A 14,098-nucleotide genomic window follows, 5' to 3' on the forward strand; every position below is an offset into this window, starting at 1 on the left:
GCCGGGGCGCTGATTGTTTATTTCCCTATCCTGCCGGCAGAGCGGGTCTGGAAATGGGCTTAAATGACTTTCTTGTAATTCCTCTGCAGAGATCCTTCCCCATCTGCCTCAGGCTCCTTCTGTCCCTTTGCCCCCCCTCTTTCTTTCATTTTTAGTGGGTTAACCCCTCGGGGAGACTGAATGCTTTGACCATTACCCGCTTGTCTGCAGACTCTGATCTTACAATTGGCTGAATTACTATCTCTGGAGCAAAGGGGCCGGTTTATTTATTCCTTCCTGGAATTGATTGTTGTAGCACGTGTGAGATTCAAAGAACTGGGCCAAAGGGTTCTTGAACAACTTCTTTTAGGATTTCAGAGGGTGTGACGGTGATAGGACTTTTATTCAGAAATGAAACAAAAGAATTTTCAGAAGTCTGAAAGACAGTGAGACTTTACATAATTTTCATTTAACAAAATTCAATATAACAAATTGCACAAATTAACCAAATAACACTGATTATACAATGCTCTTTGAACAAACGAGTGTGTACTGAAGTAACCATATAGATCCTAAAAATATTTCTATTGGGCCTAGTTTACAAGCTCCTGTACAAAAGCAATTATAAATAGTTCACATCTAGAAAAAATACAAATAACCTTTAAAATAGAATTTATCCTCACATATAAACACTTTGTAGAAAAAAAATCTTAAAAAGTAAGAATTTTTTTTTGTAGCACCAACCATTCATTTTATTTTTGAAAAAGTGAACATTACAGATAGGAATTTGCTTTCATTTCTAGATTGCCCACATTGTAATAGAAAAAGTAGGAAGATAAAAATCAACAAATACTGTTCAGAATCCTAGGCAAGCACTAAGTAGAAGAGGATGTAAGGAAATGTTTGGAGGGAAAATCTGCTTTTGAAAATAGAATTAGGTCACTTCCGATCCACTTCTCTTCCCGTCAATGTCACACTTTGAGTACCTGTTACATTTTTCAGTGGAAGCAGAATTATACTTACTACTAGAACCTGAATCTCTCTGGCAACAATTTCGAAATTGCACTGGAATTAAAGTTTGTATCACATTGAGATTGTGGGTTGGGGATGACCATGAGCCCTCTGGTTTTTGGCAGGCCCTGTCTTAGCTTTACAGAGTGTACCCACGAACAATTTGAGTACTACGATAGTGAAGTCAACAAACACCCCTAGCTGGAATTTTTAAAAAATATATTATCAACTTCTAACACTTAGTACGTCATTTCAAGAGCATGGCACGGATTCAATTTATTGCTGTCTTTTTTTTTTCTTTTTGCTACAAATATAATTTCTCTTCCAAAAATTTACAACTTCTGTACAAGTATTCAAAAAAAGTGCAAAATTAAGACTTCTGTATTGTGGGTGTGTTTACAGTTCATCCTCGTGACACACAACTAATGGAGCCTATCTTTATTGCCCTGTCAGAGAAGGAAGCTCCAGTGGGTTGTTTCTTGTGAATCTGACAATGGAGTCTCTGGTGTTGCCAGGGTTTATCGTTCGTTGCTGTCTCTATTCCCCCCCACACCCCCTCCCCGTCCCTCTGTTGCTTAAGTGCTCCATTTTCAGCTCACTAAGAAAAATAAAAAAAAAGGTCCTTTATACATCATTTGAACCCTGACTTGCACAGGAAGAGAAGCTATCATATAAAGAATCACTCAGTGATTCCAAATTGTCTACCCCAGGCCTATCTGAACTACTCAAAGATGCCTCTTCATTTTTTTCTTTTTCTTCCTTTTGTCCTTCGACCTTGTTCAGAGAGTTCTTCTCTCTCTCTAGCAACATCATAGTTTTGCTGTTATATTTACTGAATGACTCCAGGGAAATTTTGGATAATCTATTCTCAGGATCTTCTTTTGTTTCTTCAACTTGTTTCAATTTCTGTAATAAAAAGACAAAAATATTAGAGACATATTTCTTTGGAAAATCAAGTTATTCTATCCAATATTCAATTATTGTCTGCGTAATGTGCAGTTTAAAGGGATAGAGAGAACCTACAAGTCTTTAACAATCGTCTAGTATAATTAAAGGTAATAATAAAGCCAATTTTAGGGATAAATCAAGACTTTATTCATTTTACTGAGATAAATAGGTCTCGATTTGCAAACCAGTAAAGTGCCACTTAATTTCATTTTAAATGGATCTACTTGAAATTTGTTCAGGTAAAATGCCTTATATGTCTTCATCAAAGTTTCAAACTCCTCTCTTTTCTTACTAAGTATTACTAGTTGTCTTATTTCTAAATATAGATAAGGATTGAATTTCAGCCAGTAGTTGGGGTTGTACAGGGAGAAGAAGGCATATAATCCTTAAATTGCCATGAAATTTCAATACCTGTTAGACTTGTCAGAAGCATTGTCATCTTTCTGTTTTGTCCCTTTACAAGTCTTAAGATATTTGAAAGCGATCTCCAGGTCTGTGGGTCTAGATTCCAGAAAGCCCAAGGGCTTAAAAAACCATAATAACACTTCTGCCCATTAGTAACCTCTCCCCTCCAGGAGGCTCCAGTAATACCAATTACTGGATGTCTCTAGGACTTTATAAAACACTGCAGTCATATTCAATTATTCAATTATTGTGGGTAAACTCTGTAAACCAATGCATTTTCCAACTTCTGTTCTCTTTCAGGCAAAAATTCTATCCAAACACAGGGAAGAAGTAGGGACAGGGGCTTAGAGGTAATGATAGCTCCCGTTTAATAAGCATCCACTATGTAAAACTCACTGAATATATATTCTTTGGGAGCATTTTCACAGAGGACTTGCAAGTTACACAACCTCATTTTAAAGAAGAAATCAAGGCTCAGAGTGACAGAGTTATTTGGCCAAGGTCACTCAGCAAGTGACAGAGAACAGGATTTGAATTCCAAGCTGCTGGCTGCCTTCCATGCTCTTGTTCCTACTAAACCATGCTCTTATGTAATAAAGGACAAGATGTCCTATTGTTTTTTTTTTTTTCATTTTGCCACCCAAATATTCCACTTAAATAATTTACCAAACTGTCTCTATTACTATTGCCCCGGGCTCTGACAAATGCATTTCTGTTCTCCAACCCACCCCCTACATTGTTACGCTGGATGCACAAAGGTACAATGAAGAAACTGTGTTTTGATCGAGGGAACAACACACACAGCCCAAGCCTATGATTCTCATATGCTAAATATTTAATAGAAAGGGAAAAGAAAAAGAGATGGCAGTGGATGGCTTTGGCGTCCCAAGAGCAGACTGAGAGACAGTTTCTCTTTCCGTTATGGAAATGGCATAATTCTGTAAGAATAGTTGAAAATCATCCTTGAAGTGGTGCTTATGTCATTACACTGTTGATATCAAGGAGAATTACTATTCACAGAGTTAATTTTCAACCTCAGATGGCTGCCTTGAAACCAGAGGCAAGAACAGATTTCTAGGTGCTTCCAGGAAAGTGGCTCCATAATTAGGAATAACACCATGCAAAAGCCCCTTTTCATGCATGCCATGCCAAGTTTTAGACATTTCTTAAAAAAGATTTGAGAGAGAGAGAACAAGGGGGAGGGAAAGATAATCTTTTTTTTTTAAGATTTTATTTATTTTTTCATGAGACAGACACACACACACACACACACACACACAGGCAGAGACACAGGCAGAGGGAGAGAAGCAGGCTCCATGTAGGAAGCCCGATGTGGGACTAGATCCCAGGACTCCAGGATCACGCCCTGAGCCAAAGGCAGGCGACAAACCACCGAGCCACCCAGGGATCCCCAGAAAAGAGAATCTTAAGCAGACCTTGCCCTGAGTGCAGAACCCAACTTGGGGCTCGAACTCAGCACCCTGAGGTCACAACCTGAGCTGGAACCAAGTGGATCACTTACCTGACTGTACCACCCAGGTGTTCCTAGGCATTTTTTTTTAATTTTTTTATTTATTTATGATAGTTACACAGAGAGAGAGAGAGAGAGGCGCAGAGACACAGGCAGAGGGAGAAGCAGGCTCCATGCACCGGGAGCCCGACGTGGGATTCGATCCCGGGTCTCCAGGATCGCGCCCTGGGCCAAAGGCAGGCGCCAAACCGCTGCGCCACCCAGGGATCCCCCTAGGCATTTTTAAATAAAGATTTATATGGTACAATACAAAAAATAAATGGAGAGCAGGAAATGCTTTGGTGTACCTAATGCTGATACATAAAGGATGTTTATTGCAATTTTCTCCTTACCTGAATATCTTCTCCCATTTTCTTTATTCAAGAACCATGAGCATTTCCCTTGCCTATGTCTGGTCACAAATGGATCTCAAATTAATTCAATAAACACTCACTAGAGAAGCTAGCATGACACAGATGGAAGGTGTTGGTGTTGAGGATATACAGCGAAATAAAAGTGTGGCAGGTGTTGGGGATGGGGGTTGAGGCCCTGGAGTCAAACACACCTGAGTTTGAATCATAGCTTTACCCTTTTATTGGCTGGGTGAGTGCCCTTGAGCTCCCTTCTTCAGGTGTAAGATGGTCATAAGATATACCTCTCTTTCACGATTGTTGCAAGCAGTAGAAATAAAACACCTTGAGACACAGAGTAGTAGGTGCTCAATAAATGGTACAATGAATAAATTACAGCGAGGCAGGATTCTTACTCTAGACAGTGTTGTTGAAAGTGTTCTCCAGGCCAGCAGCATCAGCATTTGGGGGGAGCTTGTTAGGAATGCAAATTCTCAAGCCCCACCCAGACTTACTACATCAGAAATGCTCAGGCCTAGCAAATGTTGTTTAACAAGCTTCCCAGGTGATTCTGATACCTGCTAAAATTTGACAATCACCTAGTCGGGAAGAACCTGTAGTCTGGGAGGGAAGATAGATGATAATTCAGTGTATTGAGGTAGAAATGAGGAAGGAGTTATTTACCATGAAAACACCCACTGTGTCAGACATAAATAGTTTGCACCATGTTTTCCCAATGTTTCATGCTTGTCAGTTTGTTTCTTCAGTCGATTATAACAGAGGCCTATGGAGGTGATGAAAAGGAAGGAATGGCCCAATAAGAAAAATCACATGGCCTTCTCAGCCTTGCTTTTTATTTTCACAGTTTTTAATGAAAGGTGGGTACAGAGATAGTTCTTGACTATAAGAAAAACATTAGTGCCAGAGGGACCCATATGGCCACCTGGCATTTGGCCTCAGTGTTGGGGAGTGGTGAGAACTATGGTCAGCTAAAGGGCATGTGCCTGTTCTAGAGGCAGGAGCAACTTACTCCCGCCACACAGAAACGTGGGTCCAGAGCTCTTGATTTTAAAGAGGAGGTCATCAATCTAGAACAATATTTGCTTATGTTTCAGATCCTCTGATGTTTAATTTATTTGCTTATATTAAGAAACAAAACAAAACAAAACAAAACAACAGGGACGCCCGGGTGGCTTAGCCATTTAGCTTCTGCCTTCTGCCCAGGATGCGAACCCAGGTCCTGGGATCAAGTCCCACACTGGGCTCCCTGCATGGAGCCTGCTTCTCCCTCTGCCTGTGTCTCTGCCCCGCTCCCCTCTGTGTCTCTCATGAATAAATAAATAAAATCTTTAAAACAAAACAACAGCCCCAAGCCCCACTGTATATCTCAAATCACAGTATTTGCATTGACTATCTGAGGTAGAAATTATGTTTTATACGTCTATGTCCTGCCTGACTGCCTCACCCTCCTTTCCCTACCAGCTTTCTCCCTAAAGGCCTCACCTCTTGCTCAGTCATCAGTAGATTTTCAGTGGAGACTTACTTGATGGGTTAACCCTCTCTGGCATCAGCGGAGCCTCACCTGTTTGCTTGGGTTTCTCCAGGGGTCCTGCCCATTAAGAATAAAAGCACCAAAGCAGCTTACTTCCTTGCCTCCAGTTAGAAGCATACCAAGCTGGCCTCAACATTATCTGGTCAGATCTCAGGTATTCTGCAAAAATGCTGAAGTCCTATAACGTTTACGCTTAAAATACAAGGAGGGCTTGAGGTCACACAATACTGTGCTAATGATGTATCTGTCAGGTGGTAACAAAACAGGGCACATTAGTTTGCAGCCACTGTATGTGAAGGTGCTTTGCAAACTAATCATGGTAATAACAGTTAGCATTTAATTGAGAGCCTGTTCCGTGCAGACACTCTGCTAAGCACGATGCACGGATTATCTGTTTTCATCCTCCCATCAATTCTGTGTGGTGGGTGTCATTAGTATGTCCATTTGGAGCCAATGGAGGCTTGAGGAAGTTAAGTCAGTTGTTGAAGGTCATGCAGTTGTTGAAGGTACATGGTGCAGTCTGGATTTGGACCCCGGGGAAGTTTGCCTGCAGAGATAAGGCTCTGGGAAAAGAGCTTTGCAATGAGCAGCCACTGTTAAATCTTTAAGAGGAGCATCTGAAGTAAGGGTTACAGGGCACAATGATAGTCATGATGACAAGCCCTGTAGAGATTAGGATTTGACAAGGATTGTGTAGGTTCCCTCGGACATCCTCATTTCCTTCATATACTGTGCCTCATCAGAATTCTGATAAAATCAATATACTACATTTGTCACCTATAGGTGGCAATAGTTGTACAGTTCACTTTTCGGTGGGGCTTTCTGTTGCACTTGGGGACCAGATAGGGCTAAACAGGGCAGGCAAAGATATGTTTTCATGTTTCAAATATGTGACTTTGCCATATTCTTAAAATCGTTTCCTGCCTTTAGTGTAACCACGGTGTTATGAGTGATAATTCAAGCAAGTAGACAGTGGCATCGTTTGCAGAAATCCCTTGGAATGAATTATATCTTAACTAATTTAATTCCTTGTAGTCAAACGTTAATCAATCAGAGCAATCTACTATGCGACTGGCTGTGTGTGAATAACTGTGTGGTCTTGGTTCTCAGAGGGAGTTCCATTAGAGGAGGGGGCTCCTGGAATGATTCTGACAGGGGGATAGGATGAGAGGATACAGGAAGTTGTAGGGGGCATTCCATGGAGTTCCCACTAAATACGCCCCTGTTGCTTTCTCATCCCGTTCTGTGTCCACTTTAGGTCCAGTGGCGGCTCGAATAATCTCTCTCTTGCCCTTTTGGATTCTGTAAAGGACAGAATCACTGCAAAGACAGAAATAGCCATCAAGAGGTACCTATCTTCAGGGGTTTTAGGAACCCCAACCAGACTCGGTTAAGTGTCGCTCAGTACCTGGATTATAAATCATAAATAGCTTTTATTTCCAGAGAGTTTCTCATCCAAGATTTCACTTCACTCTTACATCAGTCTGGAAGGTGAGGGAGGCTGGTGTTGGCTGTACTCTCCATGAAGTATTTATGGAATTTGCCTTTCACACAAATTCAAATTCAGGGGAAATTAGACCTAGAAACTCAGTTTCCTGATTTTTCTTTTTTCTTTTTTTTCTTTTTCTTTTTAGTTTCCTGATTTTTCAACACAGAAATGCATCCCATTTTTTTCCAGCACAGTCAATAATGATCATGGAGTAGAGAGTCTGCCTAGACAAATATCCTAAACATGAGGAAGGATAATACTGGAGGTGATGTGGGCCCCTGCCATAAAGGAAAAGGTGAGGAGAATTATATAAGGTGATAGAGAAAAACTGAAGTGATAAACCAGAAAAAAATTATATACATGCTTGCTGATATCAGCTTCAAAGAGATACATGTTGTACATGTATATAGCCAGACACTCCTGCCCAGAGGGGAGAAATAAGTAGGAAATCATGAAATAGTGTAATGGATTAGTGTTTAATGATGAAAGCTACTCTTTCATTATTTCAAACAAGTTCCCATCTGTTGATCATATCTTGAAAATATTGGTATGTCTACTGTAAGATGTCAGAAAGAGATTCAGATCATCTTAGGAAATTCAAATGCAGCATCATTCCTCAGCTGGGCATTAATACAAAGAGGACTGGCATCTTTTAGCACAAATTAATATAACCAGTACCTTTATCAACATAGTCTTGTTTCTCTCTATTGCTATAGAGATGCACTGCCAATCAGTTCAGGAAGACATGTGGTAGGAAAATAGCTACGTTTATGAGGTGTTTTTGCTATGTGTCATGTACTGGGTTGAATGCTTTGAACGAATTATCTCCTTTAATTATTATCCCCATTATTTATATAAATAGGAAAATACTCTGTATTTTCTGCAAATACTAGCCACACACACCTGGCTAATAAGTTAGGGAGTCAAGATTTAAGCAGAAGTAGTCTGACTGCAGAATTGGGGATCTTAATCACTATGCACTAGACCAGGTGTTTGGAAACCAGGGTTTAGTTCTCTGGGATTGTGTTAATTAGCTGTGCGACCCCTCTATACCTTAGTGTCTTTACACTAAAGTTTTTAGTATCTTCTTGCTCTATAAAGCTCTGTGGCTATAAAATATTCTTAATTGGGTGTCTTCTGTGCATCTATTATTGGCACAATAAATAGCTCTCTTCCCCACCTTAGTTCTGAACAAACTGAAGACTAAGATAAAAAGAAAAGGCTGGTGGGAGAATAAAAAACCAGCTTTATTAATGAGAAAGCTTACATTGGAGAATGAGGTTTCCTGCTGCAAAGATGTGAGTTTCCTAGTACTCGTCCTAGAAATAGGCCTGGGAATTGGCAACCCTGGGCTGGGGGCAAGTGTCTTCCCATAGAGCCTGTAGCATAAAGGAACAAGACAAAATGTGTGCTTCTCACAGCCATCCTGACTCCAGAGAGGGGGTGGGAAGAGCAGGAAGTGAGTTTAACATTCCCTGTTCTCCTCTTAAACTTGCTAATTATTTTTTATTTTTTATTTTTTTTTGCACTTGCTAATTAAATAAGCCACCCCTCCTTCTGACCAGGAGAAGTATATGGGGGGTGGTGGGCAGAGAGGCCAGGAGTGTTACCCTAGGAAGATCCTCCCACCTGAAAAGAAGCACCTGAAATTGGAAAGAAGTGTCCCCACCACGCTCCCTATCACCACCCAAACTTTTTCATTATGTATGATGATGCAGATTTTAACTAAATAGTCAAAAACGTAGTAAGGCCATGAAGATGCAAGAAGTAACCCTCGGGGGGCGGGGAATCAAGCTTATGGATGCTTTGCCACTTAGTTGTCATTAAAAATAATTTTTAGGGATCCCTGGGTGGCGCAGCGGTTTGGCGCCTGCCTTTGGCCCAGGGCGCGATCCTGGAGACCCGGGATCGAATACCACGTCAGGCTCCTGTTGCATGGAGCCTGCTTCTCCCTCTGCCTATGTCTCTGCCTCTCTCTCTCTCTCTCTCTCTCTGTGACTATCATAAATAAATAAAACTTAAAAAAAATAGTTTCTTTATAAAAAAATAATTTTTAAAAAGATGCAAGAAACCTCAGACCGCAGTGAGTGGGGGTGGGGCAGAGAAACTTCTTCATGGGCAAAGAAAGAGGAGAGAGGTGATTTAGTAGATGTGAAAGACACGAGCTGCCAGGTGGGCACAGATAAATCTAATAGAGGAGACAGTCTGGCTAATCCTGGATGTTGGGTTCAAGTAAGATATGATTTCTCTCATCTGTTTCCTGGTGAGCCAATCTTGGGCACTGGGAGGACGGATTCATAGCAGAATTTTGTGTTATGCTCTTATTGCAGGAATGGGGAAGAGGTATTTTAATCCAGGGTTTCTTAGTCGAAGGTCTGTGCACATTGCAAAGTCTACGTTAAGTGATATTTGCTGGGGGAAGGCCAATCTCAAGAGAAAAGATGCAGCTAAAGTCATTTCTCTTTCCTCAGAGGCACTAATCTCTTCTTTAATGCCACCTCTTACTGTATTCCTGGCGGAGCTACTTTCTGAGTGAGACATAAAAATAGATAGAATGACCTTTGGTGAACACTAGAGACCCTCCAGACTTTTCTCGAGAGTTGTGGTGTTAACCCGGTTAACCGGGTCAAATTCCAACCCGGATAATTACTTTCTCCCCGTGCTCAGTTCCTTTTATTACCTCAACTGGACACATTACTCTTCACTTGCCCTTCTGAAAAATTAATGTGACGGATCAGTAATAGAGAACCACTCTCTCCATCCAATCGCTGGTGGGGAGATGCAATTCAGCACTTGGGGGCACTCTGTTTCCTTACGGGTCCTGAAGATTCTTCAGTATCTCCAGGGCAAACTGGTTTTATTAGGTGAAAGAGTAATTTTCAGCTGAGATGTGTTTTTCTGACTATATTATTAACTATACTGCTGTCCTCTACCAGGATCAATGACTTTTAGTGACCTGTGCTGGAACCCCTGAACCCAGAAGGGAAATATGCGAGCTTACTTTTTGGAAAAAAAAAAAAAGAAAGCCAAGCAGAGAGAAGGTCAGTAAGGAAGGAAACAGGGCGGGTAGAAAATTATGCACCTTGTAGAAAGGAAAAGAACTAACTCAGAGATAAACAATGGCCCCACGGACATTTAAAAACTAGATCCAAGAGGCAATAGGAGGGGGATGTCATTTTATCACAGAGATGGGAAATGCTCCCATATGGGGAAAATGGGGAGAAGGTGTGGGTCCAGGTCTGTCAGCCAGAAGAGAAGAAAAAAAAAACAAACACAGAAAATCACAAGTGTAGCTCATGGCAGATTAAGGCATTTGAGAAGAGGAAAGGCATGTAAATATAAGTTTGGGTAAAACTGTTATATGAACATGCAAAAAAGGACATGTTTGTGAGTTCTGCAAACTAACATCAGTGCCATCACTTGAAATGCCCATTTGAAAACATATTTTTTGATTTTTGTTGTCCAGGTTGTGGATGAGTCTACAGATCTAATTGAAAATGTAGGTTGAAAAAAAAAAAAAAAGAAAAAGAAAATGTAGGTTGTTCACCTGAAGTAATGCATCAGATGTGATCAATAGTGTTCAATTTCTCCAAAAGCAAAATCTCTACTGTTTTAAAGTGACCTAGAATCAGGAAACAAGCCAGCTCATTGATACCAGCGTGTGTAATTAGCTTAACTAAATGCAACATACTTATCTGTGTTCCTAGATTCCTTTTTCTTCTTCCAGCACAATAATATTAACTAAAATTTTTATTCAGGAATGAGAATGGAGCAGGATCTGGCCTGGGAACTTCTAAATCTGCTTATTTTAGTGTCAGGGTTAATGATTCTGGCTCATAAGAGTGGAGGCATCAAGCCTTTCTGCCTTTAATTTATAGGTATTCTTATGAATAAAAATAAGTATATATCGTACTAACTTAAAAGATTGATCAGACATTTTTCTTTGACTAATCCTTCCATCATCGTTTCATGTCGTAAATCTGATACCTAACTGTCTAGCAAGCTGGCCCATGTCTGGCGTAGATGTCAGTGTGTGTCAGCATGAAGACGCCATGAACTTTGTCCGAGGAAAATACAGCATGAAGGGACCACTGTGTATCCCAGTGCCATTTTCACTTTGGAGTGACAGATTTGGGACTACTCTTGTAGGAACAAAATACACTTATGTGGAGGATCAGATGACTATGAAAAGGTTATACTATTTCTTTCCCCCCATGGAAGTTCTCCTTCCAAAGAAAGATTCCCCAATACCATTATAATGCTGGTCATCATAAAAGTGTATCTGGAAGCGCTAACCTTTTATTCTGAGGTGTGCTGTGAGTGCCAAAGCCAGGAAGCAATATTTCATATTATTCATTAATCTATAAATAGGCAACCTGAAATTACTTCTAAAGGAATTTGGTAGACCATTTAAGGGTCACACTACACTATGGCATTCAATCTATTGGGTACTTTACAATAGCCATCAAGCCTAATGGGACTGCAAGGTAAGGTTTATCCAGCAACACACAGATGTTTGTGGATGTTAGAAAGTTCACTCTTTTCATATTTATACTTCATCTCCTAATGCAATTCATGTTTTGGTTTTAGGGCTGGTCAGCCTTCGCTTTGGATACAGTTATTCCCCAGGATATGTGACATAGTGACTCCTAGGGCCAGGGCACATCAGAATCAGCACCTATATATTGATCCTTGTTCTAAAGAGAGGATTCCTTGGTGGGAATTGTTCTAAAGACTTAGGAACATTGAGCTTTGCGTTCCGTGTTGTAGTTTGGTTTGTTGCAACAACTGTAAGATGTTCTTATTTCTCATTACCCGGTAAGCATGGGGTGGGCGTGGGGGTCTAGGATGGAAGGATGTGCTAGTTGGGAGAATGCTAGCAGGAGTCTGCTTTCATTCCGGATTCCATCCCTTGCTTTGCCACAGTATGACAGTGACATTCATTATTTCAACTCTGTACCCAGATCTTAATATTTAAATAGAGATTATGCAGCTCTTGCCACAGCATTTATTTATTTACTTACCTATGTATTCAACAGATATTTATTGAGCATCTACTTTGTTCTAGATAGTATTCTAGAGACCAGGGATAGAGCAGTATATGAGATAAAACTACTGCTCACATGGAATGTACATTTAAAAAATTCTTTAATACGATATCAATATAGAACAGAGCTTCAGATATTTTAGGAGATGGATCCCTGAGAAATGAGTTGGAATAGTCTATCCAGGCTGCTCTCTGGTTCTTAATAATGGCACTTAGAACACGAATTATCTTGTCAATCTCAGAGCTGTGGGTATGCCCCTTTTGCCCCAATTCTGTTTTTGAGTTAATGCCCTCAACTTGCTTAGCTTCTTTTGGTCTCCTTCTATTCTTTATCTGTTACAGCATTTGGGCCAATGTTTTTCACAGGTTAACTAATTACCGTTTCCATTCACCTTTCTCAACCTCTCTGTGGCTAGTCATCTCCTAAATTCAACATGCTTAAATGAGAATTTCTTCTCTTTCCTCTAATTCCATGTTTTTGCCAATAATAAGTTTTAGAACTTCATCCCTTTTTTTTTTTTTTTTTTTTTTTTTTAGTTATCCAGAGCTTGTTCTGTTTCTATAATAACTCATCCACAGGATCTTTTTTTTTTATTTCCACAGGATCTTTTTCTCTGTGAATTCCTGTCCATTTGACTCTGAACTTACATCTATTCTATTATACAGGCTGTTTTCATATCAATGTCCCACTTCTCAATTGGATTACACACTTCTTGAGGCCATGGACTAGATTTTATTCTGCTTTCTTTCTCAGATTCTGACACTACGTCTTGTATCTCTTGGAGTTGATATTCATTGCATATCAGTAAAGGTAGTCAGTCCCTATTAGATCTGCCTTTGCTACATCAGTTCCTCTGGAGCTCATAGACTTGACTGAGTTTTCTGTAACATCTGCTTTTCTGTGATGAAGAGATATGTAAAAAAAGATTATTTCAGACTTTCACTTGACTAATGATAGCACAGTTCCCAGACATATTAGTGGTGGCATGGCCTCTAGGATTCCAGGTTAGCATCAAGAACCAGGGCTACCCTTGGATTAATGGATGTGTGACAATTGTCTACTTTGGCAAAAGCTATTTCCTATCTGTGTCAAGAGCAGAGACAGGTGCACTTATATACGATGGCCATCCTGGTCCGGCAGCTGTGCTTTGACTTGTCCCCTTTCTTCTCTACCCCCCAGGTGGGCGTGGCCAGCAAGTTGAGTGAAGCAGCAGCTGCCATCACTTCCTGGAAATCCAGGAGCAATAGCCAAGACAATAAAGCTTCCCAGGGGGTGAAATGTTATTAAAAAAGATCAGGTCTATGATGGATGGCACAGATATTGGCTCTGTCCTTTTCTTAAGTGCTTCCTTTAGCCAGCGAGTACTACCTCACCTGATCTGAGCAAAGTGCTCAAATTCAGATTTTTATATCTAAGACAGGGGTAGAGGGGAGCCTGGTGATGTGAGTGACAGTGTAAACATGACAATGATGACATTCTTAGGGGCAGCAACAAGACTGTTCAGGTGATAAACCCACCAATATTACTGGCTATATCAAATCATGAAGTTAAACTGTAGGGAGATTAAATTACAGCTGCCTTAGTACAAAATTCTAGTGCTGGACAGCATGCAATGCTTTTTGTTCTCTCTCTGCCACCTATAATATATTCAGTTGGCAAACTGACTCCTGCATTATAAAAGGTATTCTCTTCATAAACCACATAGGCTGGCTCAATGCTACTTTATGAGGTTTAATTCAGCTATCCACTACAATAAAAATAAACTTTATTTTTGTCTCACATGCACAAAACAATTTAATTTTTAAA

General features: G+C 40.3%; 1 protein-coding gene across 12 annotated transcripts in view; it reads right to left on the minus strand.

The window, feature by feature from the left end:
* Positions 1 to 363: 363 nt before the first annotated feature.
* Positions 364 to 14,098, minus strand: part of NCKAP5 (NCK associated protein 5) — a 964,576-nt gene continuing 950,841 nt past the window's right edge. For 11 of the 12 annotated variants that reach the window (XM_077861464.1, XM_077861463.1, XM_077861465.1 and 8 more), the window contains one exon: positions 364 to 1,896. In XM_077861464.1, coding sequence (XP_077717590.1) covers positions 1,615 to 1,896 — 282 coding nt within the window. In that variant the 3' untranslated portion in view covers positions 364 to 1,614. The remainder of the gene's footprint in view (positions 1,897 to 14,098) is intronic. The other variant, XM_077861474.1, reaches the window with a different exon arrangement.

Source organism: Canis aureus, chromosome 20, assembly GCF_053574225.1.
Source record: "Canis aureus isolate CA01 chromosome 20, VMU_Caureus_v.1.0, whole genome shotgun sequence".
In the NCBI taxonomy this organism is placed as follows: domain Eukaryota; kingdom Metazoa; phylum Chordata; class Mammalia; order Carnivora; family Canidae; genus Canis; species Canis aureus.